Source organism: Cervus elaphus, chromosome 21 (assembly GCF_910594005.1).
Source record: "Cervus elaphus chromosome 21, mCerEla1.1, whole genome shotgun sequence".
Taxonomy (NCBI): domain Eukaryota; kingdom Metazoa; phylum Chordata; class Mammalia; order Artiodactyla; family Cervidae; genus Cervus; species Cervus elaphus.
In genome coordinates this window covers 14,272,446-14,292,092 of record NC_057835.1, presented here as the reverse complement: position 1 = coordinate 14,292,092, position 19,647 = coordinate 14,272,446, and the positions used below count along the sequence as shown (strand labels likewise).

At 42.3% G+C, this 19,647-nt stretch overlaps 1 protein-coding gene across 4 annotated transcripts in view; it reads right to left on the bottom strand.

Annotated features, from left to right (window-relative positions):
- The window catches only part of ADCY8 (adenylate cyclase 8), a 226,972-nt gene that overhangs the window by 116,468 nt on the left and 90,857 nt on the right, over positions 1–19,647 (bottom strand). For all 4 annotated transcript variants that reach the window (XM_043880380.1, XM_043880381.1, XM_043880382.1 and 1 more), the window contains exon 5: positions 10,778–10,905. In XM_043880380.1, coding sequence (XP_043736315.1) covers positions 10,778–10,905 — 128 coding nt within the window. The remainder of the gene's footprint in view (positions 1–10,777; positions 10,906–19,647) is intronic.

The window sequence follows — 19,647 nt, the reverse complement described above, 5'->3', positions numbered from 1 at the left end:
GATCGCTCACCTTATAAACATGTTATTTTCCCTTTCTTCTCCATAAACTCTGAGCTTCTGGAGGGCAGGGGTATCATCTTTCATTTCCACATGCCCAGCACTTAGCACAGAGTGTGTGCTGTGTGCTCAGATGCTCAGTCATGTCCGACTCTTTGGGACCCCATGGACTGTATCCCGCCAGGCTCCTCTGTCCATGGGCTTCTCCAGACAAGAATACTGGAGCGGGTTGCCATTTCCTTCTGCAGGGGATCTTCCCAACCCAGGGATTGAAACCATGTCTCATGTCTCCTACATTGGCAGGCAGATTCTTAACCACTAGCACATAGTGCTCAGATGTACTTATTGAATTCATGGACAAAATCTTTCTTTCTCTATAGCCTTTGGCTGCTTCTAAGAGCCCCAGGGGAACCATGGAGGTGCCTTTAGCCCTGCCAGTTGGAGAGTGGGAAGAATCTCCACATCTTCCCCCTTCAATTCAAGCAGGTTTGCTCTCATCTGTTTGCATGGAGGGCTTCTATCAAGGTTTCTTTGAAATAAAGACTCCACTTAATAGTTATTACAAAATTTTTTGTAGCTCTAGATCAAGCAGGGGTACCCATAATGCAGCAGTTAACCATAAAAAAGTGATGATGTTATTTCCTGTAACTGAAAGATTAAAGAAGAGTGCTTGGTATATGGTAAAAGATGAAGAACCTTAGAAATGTTCTTCCAATTGAAATGCTGGAAAAAAAGGAAGAGTGTGGGAGTTAGTTAAGGAAGTCAGTTACAGTCACTGGGTGGGGCGTTCTGTGCAAGTGTCAAGTTTTATCTTTACAATAACTCTGTGTACCATTGCCAGCACCATTTTACAACTGAGGAAACCGAGTTCCAAGAAGTTCCTTTCTTCTGGTCACACATATAGCAGTGGAATAGCTGGAATTTCACCCCGGGGGTGTGAGTCTAAATCCAGGGGTCCACTTCTACTACGTGGAATGGTTTACTTTGAAAAAGAAGCCATCCTCAGCGGTACCACTGAGGTTTAATCTGGCTCTGCCCGATAGATGGATGACACAGTCTCTGCTGATTAATTTCCAAAGTCAGCAGACCTATGACAAGCTCCCTTCCACAGAATTTTGAGTTCACTGAAGATAGCAAAGGAGTCACTCACTGTCAGGGTGGGGGCTGTTAGCACGCTGGTCATGGAGCCTGACTTTGCCTTCAACCATGATCTATTCCACAGCCTTTACTGGACGCTGGAGTCAGCTTGCCTTACAAAACTTGCAGCTCATCTGCTTCTAAAAAGTTGAAAAACTACCATGTCTTATCCTAGCATGGAAGTTGCAGTCTCATAAAATACTTCATATGATGCCCACAACAGTTCTGATGGGTAGATGCCTATCAGGATTATAAACTTCCATTTTACAGATGAGGAAACTGAGGCTCCCAGAGAGTTAAAACGTATTCAATATCTCTTCTGTGTTGACCTCGTGTTCTGTGTTGACTTCATCATCTCTTTTCATTCTCACAACCACCCGATACTACATATCTTATCCATTTATCTCATTCATTCACCCAACAAGGATTTCTTGAAGACCTCTGCAGATATAAGCAGGGAACCAAATAGACAAAGCAGAAAATCTGTTCCTGTCTTTATGGACCTTGAATTAGGACTCCCCCCCCCCCCCCCCCATTTTACAGCTAAGGAGCCTGGCACAGAGAGAGGTTAAGTCTCTCGTTCAAGGTCAGGAAGTGACAGGCCCTGATCGGCCCTCAGAATGCCAGAATGCAGGCTGAGAGCTCCGCGGACACCTGGCCACTCCTCGTAGTCCATTCAACATCACCCTCCTGCTTTTGAGAGTGGGAAGGTAAGGGGAGAATCTAGAGCAGGATTTCTGGTCAAAAACAGTGTGAACCCCGTGAGACAAAAGCAAGAGAAAGGATCCAGCCACCTATTTCCCACACTGAGCTCTATGTCTTTCTCTCTCTGTAAAAATAGATGTAAAAAACTAAGGTTGCCCTAAATGATGTGTTTGTGCATGCACACACGCGCACACATGTGTATGTGTGCGTATGTGTGCGTGTGTACTCTACAATGCATATTTCTTTAAACTCACAAGCACTTTCCTATGCCATGGAATACTAACGCAAACCATGGCAACTAATGGTTCCTCATTTCCCTGTTTTGTAATATGCAAAAATTTATCTAACCATTTCCCTGCCTTTGGACATTTAGGGATTCAGATGAATATGCCTCAGGGTCTTTGCCCTGCCACTAATAGGCTGTGCGTCATTGACAGGAATTTATTTATCCAATCAGAGTTTTATTTTCCTCCTCTGACAGTTGGAGAAAGAGACAGCAGTTTCTTCACCTCACAGGGCTGTGGTCACTATTAGGCAAGGTGAGTCAGGAAGGTTATTTAATATAGCGTCTGGCACATGGTAAGCATTCAATCAATATTAGCTTAATGAACTATTGCTACTAAATAGATTTGATCTTCACCATTGTAAATAATTTTGCAAAAAGAACCCTTGCTCACGCATTACAGACAACTCTGCTGCATTTTAAAGAGAACTACAGCTTTGTGGATGCTGTAGTCAATGACTTTTCAGATCAAGGTAAGAAAGGGGTTTGGAAAGGAAAGAAAGATACACAGAGAGACAGAGACAGACAAGGGAGAAAGGGAGAGAAAGAAAAAGCAAGAAAGAAGTTCAAGAGGGAGACGGAAGAAGGAGGAGATGCCCAGAGGCATGCAGTAGGCTTGGGCACTCCTGCCTCTTAAGGGAAGAAAAATAAATCCTGATTTTCATTCCTCATCCTGCCATGCTGCTTGGCAGGACAACCCCACCACAAGAATTAAGACCTTTGCTCCAATTAACCGTTGGGGATAAGCCAGTTTCTGCTTGGCATTCTGGTGTCATTCCATGTCTTTTTAGCAACTGCGCTGAAAAGATCAGGCTCTGAAATTTTCATTAAGTTTCATCAAGGGAGCCTTTGCAGATCGTTAATAAAGACATTGCATATTACAGAGCCTACCTTCAGCTCTAGTGTCTTATAAGCTATCAAGCCTCCCCAGAAATAGAGCCAAGGTGTGTGAAGAAGTGCCACCTGGAGCCACTTTTCAATCTACTTAATGGAACTATTATCTAGGCCTATTTTAATTAATTTAATTTTATGAACAGACATCCATGAGATGCTATTAAATGCTTCATTAGAAATAAAGCTACATTCAATCACCTCTTTTTTTTGCCATTCACCCAGCTAATATCATGTTTCTAAAATCAACTATTTTTTCTGATGGAATACATTTACTAAGAGGTTTGATGAAGGCTTATGATCTTGTGATTGTCAGAGGTTCACTGACTTCTCTTCCCTCTCAAGGTCAGTTCTGATGATTTATTAAGGATGTATATGACACCTTCTAGGCTACCCTGTGACCCTTTGGGTGCCAATAGCAGATTGCGGGCATCAGAAAGAACTCCAGAAATCTAGAGATGAGATGTATCACGCTGTCATGGTTAAAGCCAATGGTTTTGAGGGCAGATGGTTCTAGATTGGTGCCCCTGTTCGGCTACTGACTAGTTCTGTGGTTGTGGGCAATTACACGAACTCTGTAAGCTCCAGTTTCCTCACGGGTAAAGTAGGAGCCTAATTCCAGAGGTGAGTCAGGATGCACCCACACAGCCGTACTGATTGTTTATGGCTAGCACCCACTCAGACGGACTTCCCTGACTAGTCTGATTAGTCCGTATTGCAGCCCATACTAGTGAGAGAGTCAAGTCCTAGGCAGGCTGATAGGAAGTCTGGGGTCTCCGAGGAGGAGAGGGGGCCTTGGGGCTCTCAAAGAGGAGATAGGGGTCTGGAATTCTCAAGGAGGAGGAAAGGACAATCGCCCTTTCCCCCCTACATTCCTTAGTATTAGTCACCTAAAACGTTTTTTTTCTTTAAGCCTGGAACTGATGATTACACAACAAACTACTCGGTTTAAACTCCTTACTAAGGATTATATAACAACAATGTATCCTGTTTGAGGACAGTTTCTACTTCCTGAAAACCTTCTGACTAATACTGACATCTTAGAATGTATATTATGGGAGTGGGTCTGGTAAGATCTTTCTATTGGTAAGTTCTAATCCTGTTATCTTAAAATGTAAATTGTGGGAGTGGGTCTGGTAAAATGTTTACAACCTTGAGACATTCTTTTGATTTATTGTAATAACTAATTAAAAAGTATATAATTCCCTTGTCTAGCCTAGCAAGGGGGGCAACTCCCCGTGCCCCTTCTGATGTCTGTGTCAGAAGCTTTCTCTGTCCCTTTTTATACTTTAATAAAACTCTGCGACACAAAAGCTCTTGAGTGATCAAGCCTGGTCCCTGGTCCTGAAGCTAAATCTTATTCTTCAGAGATCATAGTATCACTAGTTGTTCAATATTTTGCTCTCAGCCCTGCCTAACTCCTAGAATTGCTATATGGACTAACTGAGTGAAGACATGTAAAACACTTAGTTCATGGCATAGAGTAGGTGTTCATGTAACCTTATTGTTATTGTTATTATTTTATTAGACTAGAAGCCCTAAGAAATGAACAGATTTCTGTAACTTAACTGAGTCCAATTTTCCAGTGTCCAAACTCAGCCCTAATTGTAAGATTCTATTAAAAAATTTTTTTTTCTGGTGATAAATGCATGCTATGTATTTGAATTTTCAAAAGAACACTCTGAGTTAGGGCTCTTATGGTTCCCATTTCACAGAAGAGGTCATGCAGGCTTTGAGAAGTGAAGAAGCAGGAACCACATTATGTCTTCTGACTGCAGTTTGTGATCAAGTATGTTCCCTACAAGTCACTCTTCCAGGGAACCATTGCTGTGATCACATCCAGCAACAAACTCTAATAAGGTGGTGTGTGTGTGCTTAGTCACTTAAATGTGCCCAACGCTTTGTGACCCCTTGGACTGTAGCCTGCCAGGCTCCTCTGCCCATGGGGATTCTCCAGGCAAGAATACTGGAGTGGGTTACCATGCCCTCCTCCAGGGGATCTGCCCAACCCAGGGATCGAACTCAGATCTCCCACATTGCAAGCAGATTCTTTACCGTCTGAGCCACCAGGGAAGCCTAGAACCCTGTCCAAATGCTTAGAGTATTATCAATCGACAAGGGAAGTTTACTATAATGATAAAATTTGATTTAAACTTCTAGGTCACATACTGTGTCTTGAGGGTCTCTTGGGGTCTCAGCTTTAGAGGATTATAACCCTTTCCTATTTCACTACTGCTCTATTTAAGGTCTTTACTCCTCTTTCCTGTACTGTTATAAAAATATCTCCCAACCAGTTTCCTTCCCCTGGGCCTCTGTTTTCTCTCATCCAGAGTCAACTGGAGAGACTTACCCATCTCCATGGTTACCCTCCTCAAGCCCAGATCGGAACATGACACTTCCCCACTTCAAGTGTCAGAGACTTCCCATCGCCTGAGGGATAAAACCTGATGTATCTCAAAAGGTCACCAACTATCTGTGCACTAACTCCACAGACTGAATTTAGAATTATAGTGACCATGAAGCCTGCTTCAAATCCTTCACACACACACATACATATGCACCAACATACCCATGAACACACATGTATAGACACATAGGTGCACATATACTCATGCATATACACATATCTCACAAAGACACACACACACCATACGTATACACATACATACACATACACATATATACACGCCACATATACATACATAGCACACATGTACATATATACAATACATACGAAAGAAAGTGAAGTTGCTTAGTATTGTCCGACTCTTTGCAACCCCATGGACTGTAGCCTACCAGGCTCCTCCGTCCATGGAATTTTCCAGTTAAGAGTACTGGAGTGGGTTGCATACATAAGCATATATACACATATACACACACACACACACACATGTGGTTTCTGCCATTCTTAACTACTAGGGTAACCTTCTTCACAGCCTTGTGTTTTTTTAAAGGTACTTAAAAAAAAATTATCTGGCTGCATTGGGTCTTAGTGTTGCCACCCAGGCTTAGCTGCCCCAAGGCATGTGGTATCTTCCCGGACCAGGGATCAAACCCACATCCCATGAGTGCAAGGTGGATTCTTTACCACTGGGCCACCAGGGAAGACCCATGACTTTGTTTTTAGGAAAAAAACTTTGGATCTCAGTGAAAAGGACCACTGTGGAGATACATAGATGGGGAAACCGTTCCCTTATGCTTTTACTTCTGACAGTCTTGACTCTGTTTCCTTGGGAAGCCTTCTGGTGTTCTGAGTAGCATGCTTATCCCAGCTTTCCAGATTCCAGCTCTCTGTTCCCACTAGTGTGTGATGGAAGGAGAATCCCTATAACATATTTGGAGTGATTGGTGAATAAAGGCCCAGTGCCACTTTGAGCGTTGGTTTGCCATTTGTGCAGGAGTTATAAATCTCACCCAAACATAGACACGACTGAAGCTGCTGGGGTCGGATGCCATCTCACCATCAGAGCACCAGCCCCTCACTGTCAGTCTGTACTCTGGGGACTGGTGTTGGGATTCCGACTCCTTGAGGAAATGCCAAAAAGGGGGACAAAGAAACCCTGACAAGGTGGGGGCAGTACCTCAATAGGGATCCATCTCTAATGACAAATATACAGGGTGGCCATCAAGCCTGGGGATACCAGTCAATAAATGGCTTATTGACATTACAACATACGCAAGTAATGTTAAGTATGGTTCCAGACTTGACGGCTTCTTTGGAGTTTTCCAGTTGGAACAAGTGCCTTTGGGGCTGAATACAAAGTTGCAATGTGTCTAAGTGATGGTTGGTTAAGATTTTTGACTTTTTGGCAAAGCTATAGAACTGGAATTTTCTTCTCCGCCCACTGAGGTGCAAATATTGTCTGCTGGTCATTCCTCAGAGTGAAATACTTGACAGTAGGAGTGGAAACTCTACAAGTCTGAGCCAATTGCAACTAAGGTTTGCCTAATTCGAGAGCTCGTATTTTATTTCTCTGCACCATGCTTTGTTGGTAACCGGAAGAATTCATGCTGGACCTCAAGTCACCCACATTATAATCAAGGAGTTGTTTGAGTATTAATAGACTCTGACTCATGCAGTTAAAAAACATCCTCCTGAACTGTCTTGTTCTAAAGGAAGTAAAAGCTGTACTTAATAAACTAACAAGAGAAAGTCCTTGAATCACTTCAGCCCTCCAAATCTCAGTGTCCTCCCACTCCAAAGCTTCAGAAAGGACACTTTAGATTGGTTAAAATGGTCAGGAGGGGTAAGATCCTCTCCAGAAGATAAATGGTAATGTTCTGAGACTCTTAAAGCATTTTGACAATCAATGTTCATTTCTTCTGCAATGTCATCTCTGCAGCATATCTTCTACTCAAGTTCAAGTTAGAAACTCCTATAAGTCTGTGAATGAATGGATAAAGAGAATATTCTTTCTTTCTTTTTTTCCTTCCTTCTCTCTCCCTTCTTTCCTTTCATCACTCATTTCTTTCTCCCTTTCTCTCTCTCTCTCTCCACACAGAAACAGACACACAGAAACACTGGAATATTATTCAGGTTTAAAAATGAAGAAAATCTTGCCATTTGCAATAACCTGGATGAATGTGGAGGGCATTATACTCAGTGAAATAAGCCAGAAAGAGAAAGACAAGTCCACTTATATGTGGACTGTTTTTTTTTTAAAAAAAGCTGTACCAATAGACCCAGAGTAGAGAGGTGGTTGTCAAGAGTTAGCGATAAGGTAGAGAACAGGGTAAATGTTGGCCAAAGGGTAAAAATACTCATTATAAGATGAATAGGTTCCGAGGTTTTAATGTAAACGTGATGACTATAGTTAACATTAATTATTGTATATTTGAAATTCACTGAGAGTAGGTTTTAAGCATTCTCATAAAAAGATTACTATGTGAAGTGATGGATGTGTTCATTAACTTGATTGTGATCATCATTTAAAAATGTTTAAGTAGGGTCTTCCCTGGTGCTCCTGTAGTTGAGAGTCTGCTTGCCAGTGCAAGGTACGTGGGTTAGATCCTTGGTTTGGGAATCAAGATCCCACATGCCGTGGAGCAACTTCCCTGCGTGCCACGACTACTGTAGTTTGCGTGCTCTACAGCCCATCCTCATCAACAGGACAAGCCGCCAAAGTGAGAAGCCAGCGCACAAAAACCAGAGAAAGCCCGTGCGCAGCAGTGAAGAGCCCACGAGCCTCAACAAAGGCTCAGTGGCTCTTAATTTTATTGATCAATTTAATCTGAACACAAATTTAAAGGAAGAGAGAAAGTCAGTGGAAGGTTTTGCTACTTACACTTGATTTTGATAAGTCATAAACTTGCAGAGGCCTCAGAGCTGATCTAATCCAACTTCCTCATTTCATAGACAACCAATCCAAGGAACGTCTCTAATGGGCAGCCACAGACAAGAGAGGGACCCCGGAGAGACCCGTTCATCACTGTATTTCTGGGACTTAGCACAGTATCTGACACATGGTAGAACTGAACAAATTATTTGTTGACTGACCTACTGATTGACTGACAGTTCACAGACCTCATCAGATGCACAGCTGGTATGAGACATTGGGTCTTCTGGGTTTCGGGCCCATTGCCTCCTTGAAACCAGTCAACACATTATCACAATTCAACCTAGTTTTCAGGGCAAGACTCTCAAGCATCTGGATTAACAGCTGAGAAGCATCTGTAGCCTTTCCCATCTACGAAAGGCTGATCAAAGGGAACCCTGGTGGGAAGTGGTGGACTCCTTTCTCTATGGTCCCTCTTGGAAGAAACATCTGTATCTCTGTAGAAGAGGAGGTAATAGCAAAGTGGACATCTCCAGTCTCTTTCCAGAGACTGGTCTTAGGGCTTGTGATGGTGGGGTTTTTCATTATATATGCATGTGTGCTAAATCACTTCAGTTGTGTCCAACTCTTTGTGACCCTTTGGATTATAGACCACCAGGCTCCTCTGTCCATGGGATTATTCAGGTAAGAATACTGGAGTGGGCTGCCATTTCCTCCTCCAGGGGATCTTCTCCATCTGGGATCAACTTGCATCTCCTACATTGGCAGGCAGATTCCTTACTACTGAGCTACCAGGGAAGCCCTCTCACTGTACACCTCATGGCAAAGCACCTCACTGCTTCGACCAGGCCCTGGTCATGGTTGGTTCCAGAGGTGGGATCCTGAAGGCCTGCCCAGGGGGCACACCTGCCCACCCAGAGTGTGATGTCAGTCTCAGTCTTGAAATGACCAGGGTTGCTTCCGTGGGACAGGATCGTATTTAGGAAAAGTGCTTCTATGCCCTCATCTTAATTAGGGGACTTCCCAGCCTTTCCCGATGTCAATAGACTTCTGCCTGAAACCTGAATAAAGTCAGGGATCTGTCAGCAGGTAGAAAGGCCAGGCACATGGTGTTGGTCACGGCCAGCTTCTATTGTAATAGAGAGGGAGCCTCCAACTCCTGCCTGTACCCGGACTGGTCTTGGGAACCAGCAGACAAGCTGAGCCTACAGTGGAGGGTGTGCATGGGGGTGCGGGTTGCTGTCTTTGCTGACTTTAACTCAGACTAACACTCCCAAGCATCACACGTGCAACAGGTAGACCATATGACGAAGGTGTGTGTTCACAGCGAGAGTCTTCCAGTCTGTTTTCAACAATACTCTTCTTCTCTTAAAAGACAAGGCACAAGCCATGGAGATCTCTGCCCATGAGTCCTCTCTTTGCTGCCTTTGCTGTGGTTGTGGGAGCATGTGATGCTTGGAGGATCTGCAAACATTTTGGAACCTTGAAGGGAGCTTTGACAACACTGAGGTTTTATCCCACAGCCACAGACAGTCTAGTTCTAAAGTCCTTGACCTCAATAACTTATCCCCCTTTGATTAAATCTCTATTTGTCAGATATACTGACCAAAGCCAAGAGCACTTGTCACACACCCATGAAGACGAAGACACCCTTGGCTGCCCTTCCTGTTGACCTTAGGATAAAATTAAAGTGGAAGTTACTCAGTCCTGTCTGACTCTTTGTCAAGTCTCCAGGCCACAATACTGGTGTGGGTAGCCGGTCCCTTCTACAAGGGATCTTCCCCACCCAGGAATGGAACCGGGTTCTCTTGCATTGCAGGCAGATTCTTTACCAGCTGAGCTACTGAGACCCCTTAACGTGACTGAGAAGGCCCTGCAGGTTCTGGCTGGTCCCAGCGTGCAGCCTGCCTGTCACCACATTCCAGCCAAGACCTCACCAACTGCCATGGCACCACATCCCGAATTCTGCACACGGCCATCTATCCTCCAAGCTCTCCATTCCACCTCCAGAATCTAACGTCTTACTTTTCAGGTAACAGCTTAGACATCTGTACACTGGAAAGTCTTCTCCAGCACCCCAGATTGCACAAACTGTTGGTTTTCTATCACCCCAACCACGCTGGTTTGATTCATCTCAGAGCGTACTGTACTGTGTTGAAATTGTCTATGTATTATCTCTCCCACTGCACTGTCATCTTCCTGAAGGTAAGCACTACATTCATCATGTTCCTTGCTGTATCCCCAGAAGAACATTGGTTATACAAATTTGTTGAACAAATAATGAAAAGGAAGTATATCTAGAATAGAATGAAACTAGCAGGTTTATTGGCTTTATGGGAGAACTAATGGGCATAAATCTTCATGAAATAAGTCAAAGAACTCCACCTTGCAACATACACAATTGACCGTAAAGGATAGATAGGGTACTTTTGGTCTTTTCCATCAAGCCCACCAAAGGCCCGGGATTAGGAAGAAGATCCCAAGTTACCTGATGGTTTTGATCATGCTGAGGCCCATTTCAACGCAGCAGTGGGCATGGTCCTGCCGGGGCTCAGGAAGTCCTGAAACGCAGTAGTAGCAGTCCCCCAGAATTTTAATACGAAGGCAGTGATGCTCCTGAAAAGCATAATGTGGGAAAGGATTGAGTCAGCAGATAGGTAAGTGCTTCTGAAAGGCTTGGGAAGGAGGGAAGCTGGGTCAAGAGGTCTGCACCTTGGAATCAGGGGCTCCTACTTTTGAAAAGCTGCTATCATCTTCCCAGGAAATTAGGGGATGTTTGAAGGTATCAGGGGCAGAATGGAGTCATGGAAAAACAGTGGATTCTGAGCCTGACAGATACACAGTCATATCCTGGCTCTAATCTCAATACCTACTGTATGGATGGACCTGGCAGAGTGGGCATTCAACATGGGTATTCAGTGTTCCCCTATGAGTCCTGTTCCCACTACACATTTCTTTTCAGGACATGTCCTGGACTGGTAGTTTTTGTTGTTGTTGTTGCTAGCTCAAAACAAGCACTTAAATATATAAATCACTTAAAGATACCAGCCTTTTCAGCTCTATATAAAGTCCTTTCCCAACTAGGGTACTGGCACCTTAATAAGAGGGACTGACTATGTCTAATACATACTTCCATTCATTTATTAATTCATATGCTTGTTGACTGATAAAAACATCAGTTGAGCACCTATCTATCATAAGGTAACTATTGTCCCTGACACAAAGGTGATTAATAATGGCCCCTAGTATGCACCATGAACTTCCCTGGTGGCTCAGTGGTAAAGACTCTGCCTGCCAAAGCAGGAAACTTGGGTTTGATCCCTGGGTCAGGAAGATCCCCTGGAGGAGGGTATGGCAACCCACTCCAGTATTCTTGCCTGGAGAATCCCATAGACAGAGGAGCCTGGTGGGCTACAGTCCATGGGGTCGCAAAGAGTCAGACATGACTTAGCAACTAAAGAACAACAATATGCATCATATATTAAATGGAATGAATCTCACGACAACCTTGAGGTAGGTACAGTTTTTATCCTCATCATTTCACCAGTGAGAAGCAGGACACAGCTGTTTGGTGGACTCACATTCTTGAAGATATGATTCTTACAAAGTTTCAAAGAACAACAGGCATCTAGGAAACCATGCATCTTTTCATACTGAACTGGAATAGGCTGGATTTTGCAGATTTTAGAGGACAGAGAACTTGGGACAATATAGCATTGGGGCAAAGAGTGTTGGCAGAGGAACTCCACTGTAGCAGGTCAAATCCTAGACCCCCACCTCATCTTTACTGTGTAAAGATCTTTAGGTAAATTACTTAACCTCGGAGCCTCTGTTGCCTCATCTATAAAAAGAGGCTAAGTCTAGGACCTCAGGGATGTCCCTGGTCATCACATGGTTGAAACTCTGCACTTCCAATGCAAGGGGCATGGACTCAATTCCTGGTTAGGGATCTAAGATTCCATAGGCCATGTGGTCAAAAAGTTTAAAAACAAATAAAATAAAATTAGGTCTTTAAGAAAAAAAAAAAGAATAGGACCTCACGGTGTGATTGTAAAGATGAAGGAAGATGATGTGTGTGAAGGTTTAGTATAAGGTCAAGCAGATGGGGCACTAAAAATATTGCCCGTCTCTGTGATGGGGACTTGGTCTCCTGTCCTAGTTCTTCCACATCTCTATCTGTGACCACAGCAGAGTCCCTCTAGATCTCCTTGGGCTAGATGCCTGGGACTCAATGACCTGTGAGGTGTTCTCTAGATTTGAAGCCCTAGGAGCCTATGAGTCTAGGGCTTGGTGGGTGAGCAGCTCTCCTTGGGAAACCAGAGTCCAAGGGCAGGAGGAGGGGAACTGCAGACACCAAGGGGCCTGCTGAGATGCCAGGAGCACACTGATGCCCTGGTACTGCAGGCTCTAAAGCACCATGCTGGCTTCCTAAGCGGAAGAGCGGTTGGGACATCATGTTTGGGTAACGAGTGAAATCACTCTCCCAATAAAAAAAACAAATACCAGACAGGGAAAAGAGAACCAGAACTGGCTCTGGTGTTTCCCTGTCTGCACCAGATCTCCAGGGTCTTGCCAACCTTCCCAAACAGGAACAGATGCGATCTTCAGAATGCTGATAGCATGCACAGCATCCCATGGTTATTTTTAGGAGCATGTAGTTTCTAATCTATTGGCGGCTTCAGTGCCACTAATTTTGCAAGACAACAAAAAGGGAAACTCAAGACTTTTGCTTGTTTCTTCTAACACACTTGAGACTGTGATGGCCAGAATGGAACTAGACAGACCTAGCCCACTGGTTCTGACAGTTTCTAGATTTGTGTAGTCCATGGGACAGTTATATACATATATATACATATATATAAAACAACCAGTGGGCCCAAAGGACTGCACCAAGGTTCAATTTTGTGCTTTGCCAAGGAAGTATGAAAAACGTCCATCGACATACAAAAATAATGACCCAACTATCCCACTATTCCCATCACTTTATAAAAGAAAAGGCATTTTTAACCCACTTCACTCTGTATAATAGGTTCTAGGTTCATCCATCTCATCAGAACTAACTCAAATGCATTCATTTTTATGGCTGAGTAATATCCCATTATGTATATGTACCACAACTCTTTTATCCATTCATCTGTCGATGGACATCCAGGTTGCTTCCATGGTCCAGCTATTGTAAATAGTGCACTGAACAATGGGATACACGTATCTTTTTCAACCCTGGTTTCCTTGGGGTATATGCCTGGGAGTGGGATTGCTGGGTCATATGGTGGTTTTATTCCTAGTTTTTTAAGGAATCTCCATGCTGTCTTCCATAGTGGCTGTATCAATTTACATTCCCACCAATAGTACAAGAGTGTTCCCTTTTCTCTACACCCTCTCCAGCATTTATTGTTTGTAGACTTTTTGATGATGGCCATTCTGACTGGTGTCAGGTGATATCTCATTGTGGTTTTGATTTTCATTTCTCTAGTCATGAGTGATGTTGAGCATCTTTTCATGTTTTCTAGCCATCTGTATGTCTTTTTGGAGAAGTGTCTGTTTAGGTCTTTTTCCCACTTTTTGACTGGGTTGTTTGTTTTTCTAGCATTGAGTTGTATGAGCTGTTTGTATAATTTGGAAATTAATCCTTTGTCTGTTGTTTAAATTGCTATTATTTTCTCCCTTTCTGAGGGTTGTCTTTTCACCTTGCTTATAGTTTCCTTCACTGTGCAAAAGCTTTTAAGTTTAATCAGGTCCCACTTGTTTACCTTTGTTTTTATTTCCATTACTCTAGGAGGTGGGTCATAGAGGATCTTGCTATGAAGTGAGTCAGAAAGAGAAAGATAAATATCGTATCCTAATGCACATATATGGAATATAGAGAAATGGTACTGAAGAATTAATTTACATGGCAGCAATGGAGAAAGGGACATAGAGAATAGACTTATGGACATGGGGAGAGGGGAGGAGAGGGTGAGATGTAAGGAAAGACATGGAAACTTACATTACCATATGTAAAATAGACAGCCAAGGGGAATTTGCTATATGGCTCAGGAAACAGGGGCTCAGTATCAACCTAGAGGGGTGGGATGGGGAGGGAGACGGGAGGGAGGTTCAAAAGGAGGGGATATATGTGTACCTATGGCTGATTCATGTTGAGGTTTGATAGAAAACAACAAAATTCTGTAAAGCAATGATCCTTCAATAAATAAATAAATAAAAATAAATAAATAAATAAAATTGTGAAGGTCATCGTAAAGAAGGAATGAGAAGCTGTCATATCTTCAAGGAGTCTAAAGGAGACATGAGAACTAAATATAGTATCCTGGTTTAAAACTAAGGCAATTTGAATGAAAAATGGACTGTCATTAATAGTAATCTATCAAAATTTGATCATTAATCTCAATGAGTGTATCATACTAGTGTTAAGATTTTCATAATAGGGGAAACTTGCATGTAGGACATATTGGAAATCTGTACTATTTCACAGTTTTTTTCTATAAAGATAAAACTGTTTTAAAATAAAAACTACATTCAGCTTTTTTAAGGAAAAAAAAGGAAAGGGCATTTTTAACACAGAAAAAGTAAAAGGATACATGCTTGGAATAAAGAAAAGTTTTTGGCACTAAATGAAATTAATGATAAAAACTCACTGTAATTCTGTATATGTATTACAGATGTGTAGATACACATGCAATTACTGTACATATATATACTGTATATATTGAGATATATATATGTTGTATACATATAGACATGCACACTACAGAAATATGAATTTTCATACACATATATATATGTGTGTGTGTATATATATATGTGTGTGTATATATATATGTGTGTGTGTGTATATATGTATCTCATAGTGGCCACATGTTAAAATTTGTTTGCAAAGGAGCAAATCCCTTGCTCTTATATTGAGGAGCACACTGGGGCTGGGAGGCAGTGGCCGGTGACATCAGTCGGGCACCCTTCATGTGCAAATGGTCTTTGGGCAGAGCTGGCAGTGACTCAGGCCCCTGGTGACCTGGTGCAGTGGAGACATCTTCCCCCCTGTTGACCACGGGAGGAGGGAGGGGAAGGGTGGAGCAGGGAACACTTTGGTCTAAAAATCAGACCTCCATTCTAGTCAAATTTACCAGCTGTCTGACCTTCGATAAGTCACGGAAGCTACTGATAATGCAGGTTTCAATTTGCCATATATGACTCCAGTCAAAATGATCCGCTTGTCCTTAACAAATAATAAAGCAAGCATGGCCGTCGACTAGCAATGACAATGACAGCTAGCATCTGAAAATAGTCTTCTCCACATTCAACACCACATCTTCTCTTTTCTCCTCTGAGAATCACAACAGCCTTGAACACAGCAGAGCGTGTTTTTAGATATGAAAACTGTGCCACAGGGCAGCTGGCTAAAAATAATGATATGGACTATAAATGATATTCAACAGCTCCAAATTAGTGATTTTTCCATGAAGACAGTGGTGAAAGAATTTTGGAAAAACTTAGGGAAAGGGAGTTGTATTTATTGAGCACATACTACATGCCAGGCTATGTGGTGAAGTTATCACATTGACCTTGTCTAGTCTTTATGACCACATTCTGAGTCAAATGTCACTTCACAGATGGCTTACGGAAATGAAGGTCATCCAGCAAATCAGAGGCAGAGTGGAATTCACAGCATCTCTGTTTGACTTTGGGGCTCCATGCTCTTTAGAAAAATACAGAAATTGTGGCAGAGTCTAGAATGATAGATTTCCTGACAAAATGTGATTTGGAAGGAGACACGTAAAACCGCTTATTACCTTTTGGAGCAGACAGAGAACAATGTGGTAAAGATATTTGAAGGGTCCATTTTCCTTCTAAACAAAAGGCAAAGCTGACAGCTTCTTGAAAAATTGTGGTCCCCAAATAAATACCATTTGTGTATGTATATATGGCTCAGACAGTAAAGAATCTGCCTACAATGCAAGAGATCTGGGTTCAATCCCTGGGTAGGGAAGATCCCCTGGAGAAGGAAGTGGCAACCTACTCCAATATTCTTGCCTAGAAAACCCCATGGACAGAGGAGCCTGGAGGGCTACAGTCCCTGAGGTCACAGAGTCAGACACGATTGAGTGACTAACCGTTTCACATAAATATAATAATAATTTGTGTATGTATATATAAATATAAATAAGGAGATAGTGAGGGACAGGGAGGCCTAGAGTGCTGCAGTCCATGGGGTCGCATAAAATGAGACACAACTTAGCAACTGAACAACACCATATAAATATAAATACAAATATGAAAGGGCCTGTCTTCTCATCTGTCAAGTTCTGTCAATCTGCAGACACATTCTTCTGATCAATTCCTGTGAGCTGTCAGACGATCTGACAGTAATATTCAAGCAACTTCTTTTTTTTTTTTTAACCAGAAACTGCTTTGAAAAATTCACATTAAAAAAGCCAGGCTCCTTTGAAAAAAGATACAGAAAAAGAAAAATAAAGTCAGGTGAGGGTCTTGTAAATTTTATTCAGTTAGTCCTAATATAATCCTTTTCTTTTCATCTTGATGGCTTTGATATAAAAGTCTTGGGGAAAAAATCCAGAGAATTTAGGAAACCATATATGTACTATAGAGGAGACACAGGTACCAAATTATCAAAGGTGGTTATATCATCGGGGAGGGGTAAGAGAGTGAAGAAAGCTGAGTGCTGAAAAATTGATGCTTTTGAACTGTGGTGTTGGAGAAGACTCTTGAGAGTCCCTTGGACTGCAAGGAGATCCAACCAGTCCATCCTAAAGGATATCAGTCCTGGTGTTCATTGGAAGGACTGATGCTGAAGCTGAAACTCCAGTATTTTAGCCACCTTATGCAAAGAGTTGACTCACTGGAAAAAGCCCTGATGCTGGGAGGGATTGGGGGCAGGAGGAGAAGGGGACAACAGAAGATGAGATGGTTGGATGGCATCACCAACTCGATGGACTTGGGTTTGAGTAAATTCCGGGAGCTGGTGATGGACAGGGAGACCTGGCGTGCTGCGATTCATGGGGTCACAAAGAGTTGGGCATGACTGAGCGACTGAACTGAACTGAACTGAAGATTATAGGGTTGTGTACTTTCTATATGGTCTCTTTTTAAAAAAGTTAAAAATATTTTTGGCCACATTGCACAGCATATGGTATCTTAGTTCCCTAGCCAGGGATTGAACCTATGCCCCCTGCATTGGAAGCAGGGAGTCCTAACCACTGGACCATGAGGGGTTCCATGTGTTGTCTCTATCTTTGATGTTTGAATTTACATAATGGACAAGTAGGGCTTTAGTAATCAGAAAAAAAAAACCAAAAACACAAAACATGAAAAGGAAAAAGACTCTCAGAACAAGAACATTAGTGCCACGAATGCACTTTAAAAAGTTATATTAGAAATCATGGCAATTTTTATGGTACTTTATCTAATTGCAACTATACAAATTAACACATGAATATATTGCCCTAGTAAAAATAAAGCTGTAGATAAGTCTCCTTGAGTACTCTCTCCCCCTCAGACACACCACACGCTAGAAACCTGGTCCCCTTTCCCCTCTTGAGAGACTGCTGTGCATTTATACACACATTTCTATATTTCTATGTATGCACTATTTTTCATGCTCTTTAGCTACAAATTGATCAATTTTGTTGTTCAGTTGCTAAGTCATGTCCAACTCTTTTAGACCCCATGGAGTGCAGCACACCAGGACTCCCTGTCCTTCTCTGTCTCCTGGACTTTCCTCAGATTCATGTCCATTGAGTTAGTGATGCTGTCTAACCATCTCATCCTCTGCCGCCTCCTTCTCCTTTTGCCTTCAATCTTTCCCAACATCAGGGTCTTTTCCAATGAGTCAGCTCTTCACATCATGTTCATGAGGCTCTTTGTATCACTGTTCATGGGGTTCTCACAGCAAGAATACTGGGGTGGTTTGCCATTCCCTCCTCCAGCAGACCATGTTTTGTCAGAACTCTTAACTATGACTCATCCATCTTGGGTGGTCCTGCATGGCATGGCTCATAGCTTCATTGAGTTATGCAAGGCCCTTCACCATGACAAAGCTGTGATCCATGGAGAGGAAACTGATCATACCATGTTTATAGATCTAAGATGTGCTTTTTCACGCAAAAACTTGTCTTGAAATTTCATGTTTGGTACAGAAATGGCTATCTCATTCTTTAAAATCTATTGATAAGCTTTCCATAGTGTTGGAATAGTTTCTTTTTTTAAGATATTATTTTTTATGTGGACCATTTTTAAAGTCTTTATTCAATTCATTACAATACTGCTTTTGTTGTTTATGTCCTGGTTTTTTGGCCCTGAGGTATATGGGATCTTAGTTCCCCTCACCAGGGATCAAATCCATGCCCCATGCATTGGAGCGTGAAGTCTTAACCACTGGACCACAAGGGAAATCCCAGAATTGTTTCTTGCAACAATAATTTAGGTTGCTTCCCATTTTGTCAGGAATCTGAAACAAGGTTTAAGATGTAATGATATTGCTTTAAATTTATAATTTTAAAGCCTTGATAATAGCATACATATTATTCCTAATTTGGAAGGGAGAGGGGCAGTTATGAACTATTTTTTTTTTAAAGATCGAAGATCAGAAGTTACTAGAGTTTGCTAAGGGCACCAGAAAGAGTCAAATACATTCTGCTTTGAGTAGCCTGAACCACAAAGGCACTGAGGAACTCAATCACATTAAGAGGATCTTTAATAGAAAGCTTTGAAGTTTTGGCCTGTACCTTAATGATGCAGTGGATAAATGGGCAGCTGCAGTAGACGGTATTTACACGGGAAGTGGGTTCTGTCAGATGTACGACATAAAACAGCAAAGAATTACGGGCACAGCCGGGAGAGGTCATTATAAAGCCACAGAATTTTGATACTAAAAGATAGGAGAAAAGGCAAGTCTAATCTGCTTGTACACAGAAGCAAAATCTGTGACCCACTTGGTTAAGTGATTTGCCCGAGGTTGGGAGGCAAAAGCATTTCAAGTAGGTTTTCGCATTCCAAGGTGAGCTGAATTGTTTCCACTGGCAGGATTTCTCAAGCTTTTTCACGGAAGTCCCCTAGAGTAGAAGATACTGATGCCCCTGGGGTAGGTGGGTGGGTGAAAATGGGGTAGGGGTAGAGTGGGAATTATTGAGTACTTCTGGGTGTGCTGAGGACTTATTTTGAGCCAGACTTTGTGTTGTTTCATTTATCCTTTATTACTATTCTGATAGGAAACTGAGACTCAGAGAGACGATTTGTAGTTAATTGAAGTCCAACCCATAGCTGTCCATAGCTCATCCAGTAGTCACAAACGGATGTGAGAGTTGTACAGCAAAGAAAGCTGAGCGCTGAAGAATTGATGCTTTT